At 36.8% G+C, this 4283-nt stretch overlaps 1 protein-coding gene across 1 annotated transcript in view; it reads right to left on the bottom strand.

The window, feature by feature from the left end:
• Positions 1 to 3352: 3352 nt before the first annotated feature.
• Positions 3353 to 4283, bottom strand: part of LOC107733032 (leiomodin-2-like) — a 58808-nt gene continuing 57877 nt past the window's right edge. The window contains exon 4 of the mRNA XM_016544541.1: positions 3353 to 3454. Within this exon, the coding sequence (XP_016400027.1) occupies positions 3353 to 3454 (102 nt within the window). The remainder of the gene's footprint in view (positions 3455 to 4283) is intronic.

Below are 4283 nucleotides of genomic sequence, written 5' to 3'. Positions count from 1 at the left end.
TACCACCTCTTCTGCCCCTTGGCTATCTGATGTTCTCTGTGAGCATGGTTTTAAGCTCAGGGCTGCTGAAAGAGTATGGCGCAAATCACAAAATTCTACTGACCTTAATGTATATCAATCACTCCTCTCTTCATTATCTGCTAATGTCTCCACTGCTTCTTTAGTCTGCTATCACAACGGACCTTGGCCAGATATGTGCCTTGGCACAGTTCTGTCTCTGAGCTCTTCAGGCAGTTCCTTTGAGCTCATGATTCTCATTTGCTCTGACATGCACTGTGAGCTGTAAGGTCTTATATAGACAGGTGTGTGGCTTTCCTAATCAAGTGCAATCAGTATAATCAAACACAGCTGGATTCAAATGAAGGTGTAGAACCATCTCAAGGATGATCAGAAGAAATGGACAGCACCTGAGTTAAATATATGAGTGTCACAGCCAAGGGTGTGAATACTTAGGACCATGTGATATTTCTGTTTTTCTTTTTTAATAAATCTGCAAAGATGTCAACAATTCTGTGTTTTTCTGTCAATATGGGGTGCTGTGTGTACATTAATGAGGAAAAAAAATTAACTTAAATGATTTTAGCAAATGGCTGCAATATAACAAAGAGTGAAAAATTTAAGGGGGTCTGAATACTTTCCGTACCCACTGTATATAAATACCTTGCTACTCTTACTGCGTAAGACTAACTGAGACTTGTCATTTGCACTTACATATTGTTGCTCTTATGTTAGTTTTGATTGCTTCTATTGTCCTCAATTGTAAGTCACTTTGGATAAATGACTAAATGTAAATGTAGTAAATGGTTTGTGTGAACAAGGTTTTGTAACACACTTAATTCATGGGTTTACTAAAAATGTTATTTCAATTAATTTCATATACATTTAAGACTAACAATTTATTTAAAAAGTCTGTATAATTTTCCTGCAGGGATTATTACATTCAAGCTTTATGTTTTATTTTAAGTTCAACATGTCATGTTTACTGTTATTCTGAGTTTGAACGATCTGCAGCAGAGCTAAATGCTGTAGGTGGAGCTCTAACATGACTACATGACTAACTATTTTCTGTCTCTCTTCTACTGCTCTGTGTGCGGGTAACAGATATGCGGGTAATACAATATCATCCACGTTCAGAGTGCTTGTCCTGGTGAAGGGTGGGACAGAGTCAGACAATTCCAAATGTCACATTTGTACGATCAAAAATGACGGAGCATTTTAAGTTCTTTTTGCGGTTATCAGAAAAAAAAGCAAGTGATCCCGCCGGCGCCATCGTCAACCCCAGGAGGTAAAAATCGAGCCATCATTATCTTTGTTTTAATGTTTTGTGCTGTTGTTGCATTTATTACAAATTTAACAACTGATTTTCTTTTCTTTCTTTCTTTTTTTTTTAATGGGGAGAAAGGAAAAAATGAAATCGCATCATATGACCCCTTTAAAAACTTTGAATGTTAAAATAGGGGTCCCTGGAAAAAAGGGTTGAGAACCACTGCTCTAAATAAGCTCAACGGTCCAGGTAAAATTATTATGTCAAAACTTAACAAACAACACCTGATCAACTTTTCTCTTGGCTTGTCTGGCTGTTATATCTCAGGTACAGCAGCCAAACTAAATTTCAAGGGTCAAGAGCCCAACAAACACAAATAATGACCACCATAATAGTCAGTGCGTTTTACATGCACCCTCTTAATGCGATTATAATGAGATTTTGGCAATATTGCGATTAAACTTTACATCAGGTAAACGCAATACTTTGATCTAAATAATGCGATTAAGCTCATAATCGCAGCAAGCATAATTGTATTAACATAGGTGGCGTATGCCGATTTTAATCGAAATATACAGGCATGTAAACACCTTAATCCCATTATTGCTACTCTGACCAAAGTGCACATGTGCTTGTGATGTACACACAGTACTTTTACATGGACATCAGTAATCTAATTATTTACCTTTTCTGAATAAGACAATATTATGATTAAGGTGTTTACATTAGTTGCTTTTAGAAAATTCCTTTCATGTTCCCGTTTTACGTGTTATAGTACATAGATCTATTAATGGCACGTCATTACGTTCCCACGTGATGCCATCCGTTGTTCCCCCTTCGCAAATAGCTTGATTGACAGGCAATCTGACCAGTCATAACGCATTTTGTCCGACAAACAAATCAGACAGGAGAGTAGGTTAACTTTGGTGGACTTAAACTTGAAAAATTGTGTGTATTGATGTTTTACCACGGTTGAAATAAAATATGTTCTGATGTTCATTCATGTTTATTTCATGCTTTAAGAAAATATAAAAAAAGACGATCGGTTCATGTGCCAATAAATAAATTGGAAAAAAAAGTAACTTGCGTTACTTATTTGAAAAAGTAACTCAGATTAACTCAGCCGGCCGTTCTATCTACCGAGGGAATATACAGCCATACTGCTCGTTGCCGTATACATCCCTACCAGCTCCAACAACAGCATTAGGAGTGAGGCACTAAATGAACTGTACCAGCACATCAGTGAGCAGCAGTACGCAATTTCAATTCTCTGTATGTATGTGCTGTACATGTGGAAGAACTGACAAAGCAGACTTGACTTGATATTCTCTTGTAAATTAAAAAGTAATGTGTTACTTTACTAGTTACTTGTAATGCATTACCCCCAACACTGGTCATGACATTAAAGAGCCACAAAACGGTATTTATTGTTTGAATTTCTTTAAAAAAATCACAAAATTTGAAAGCTAAGACGTTTCATACCAGACGTTACCTGCTCTGTCTTGTCTGTCGGCGTGTTGTCAGTTTCCTTCTTTGCTCCGCAATGTATTTTTTACTGCGTGAGAACATGTGTAGTGTGTGCGAGAGCGGCATGGCTTGTCGGACATAGCAACAGTAACTAAGGAGGGCAGGTTTTTGCGAAGGGTCAGTTTTACGTATCAACATACAGTTCGACTTCGGTACTATACAGTTTTGGGTGTTTAATTTTTAATTTTATGAAAGCTTCAAGTGCAGTAAATCCCCTGTGATGTTTGTACTGGCTACTGTATACAGGCCACCAGCGCACCATACAGATTTTATCAAAGAATTTGCTGATTTTCTATCTGAGCTAGTGCTGGCTGCAGATAAAGTCTTAATTGTTGGTGATTTTAATATCCATGTTGATAATGAAAAACATTCTGAATTCCATTGTGGTTAGACAACACGTGTCAGGGCCTACTCATTGTCGTAATCATACTTTAGATTTAATACTGTCACATGGAATTGATATTAATGGCGTTGAAATTCTGCAGCAGAGTGATGATATCTCGGATCATTATCTAGTCTCGTGTATACTCTATAGCTAAAGCTGCAAATTCCCGATTTGTCTCAATTTCTCAGCATATCCAATAATTCAGAAAAACTTGATGGTGTAACAGAAACTACTGACTCTCTCTTTTCCAGCACCTTAGATACAGTTGCTCCTTTACGCTGAAAGAAGATTAAGGAAAACAGTCCGACACCATGGTATAACGAGCACACTCGTGCCTTAAAGAAAGCAGCCCGAAAAATGAAGCGCAGTTGGAAGAAAACAAAAGGTATTTCGTATTGCATGGCGGGAAAGTACTTCTACTTATAGAAAAGCTCTAAAAACTGCTAGATCTGCTTACTTTTAATCTCTCTTAGAAGAAAACAAACCCCAGACATTTATTCAATGCAGTGGCTAAATTAACGTATGTATAACCATGTATTCTATGGTTATTTCTCACATGACTTACTGTTTAACCACCTTGTTTCATAAAACAAGTTTACCAAATAAGCCAGGCTTATTTCAGTTAGTCTGACTTATTTTCACTTGATTTGGTTTCATAAAGCAAGATTACCATAGCTCAGGCTTAGTCACTCTGGCAACTTATGCTGGGAAACTAACCTGGTCCGAGGCAAGCTAACTGTCAGGCTAAGCTGAGTTCCTCTAACACTGACCAATAGGAACGCATTGATATTACGGCGCTGACTCTCTCACATACAATTATTTGACGTTATCAGTCCAAAAATAAAAGTATACAGAAAATGCAACTTAAATAAATCAAATAAATAAAAATATAGTCTACAACCAACTGTATTTAATGTATTGTGCCCAAGATTTAATGACTTTGTTTTAAGATATTTGAAAACATTTTAACATGCTGCTACATGCGCATTCAGTTGATCAGCAGTTTCTAGCCATGCAGCCTTTCTCTCTGGATTTATGACAGCTGTACTTTATCGTTATTAGTAGAACATTAAAACATTACAATATAAAATTGCTCTTTAAAGCATT

Source organism: Sinocyclocheilus rhinocerous, unplaced genomic scaffold, assembly GCF_001515625.1.
Source record: "Sinocyclocheilus rhinocerous isolate Xijiao unplaced genomic scaffold, SAMN03320098_v1.1 scaffold2475, whole genome shotgun sequence".
Classification (NCBI taxonomy): domain Eukaryota; kingdom Metazoa; phylum Chordata; class Actinopteri; order Cypriniformes; family Cyprinidae; genus Sinocyclocheilus; species Sinocyclocheilus rhinocerous.
This window is presented reverse-complemented; position numbering and strand designations above follow the sequence as displayed.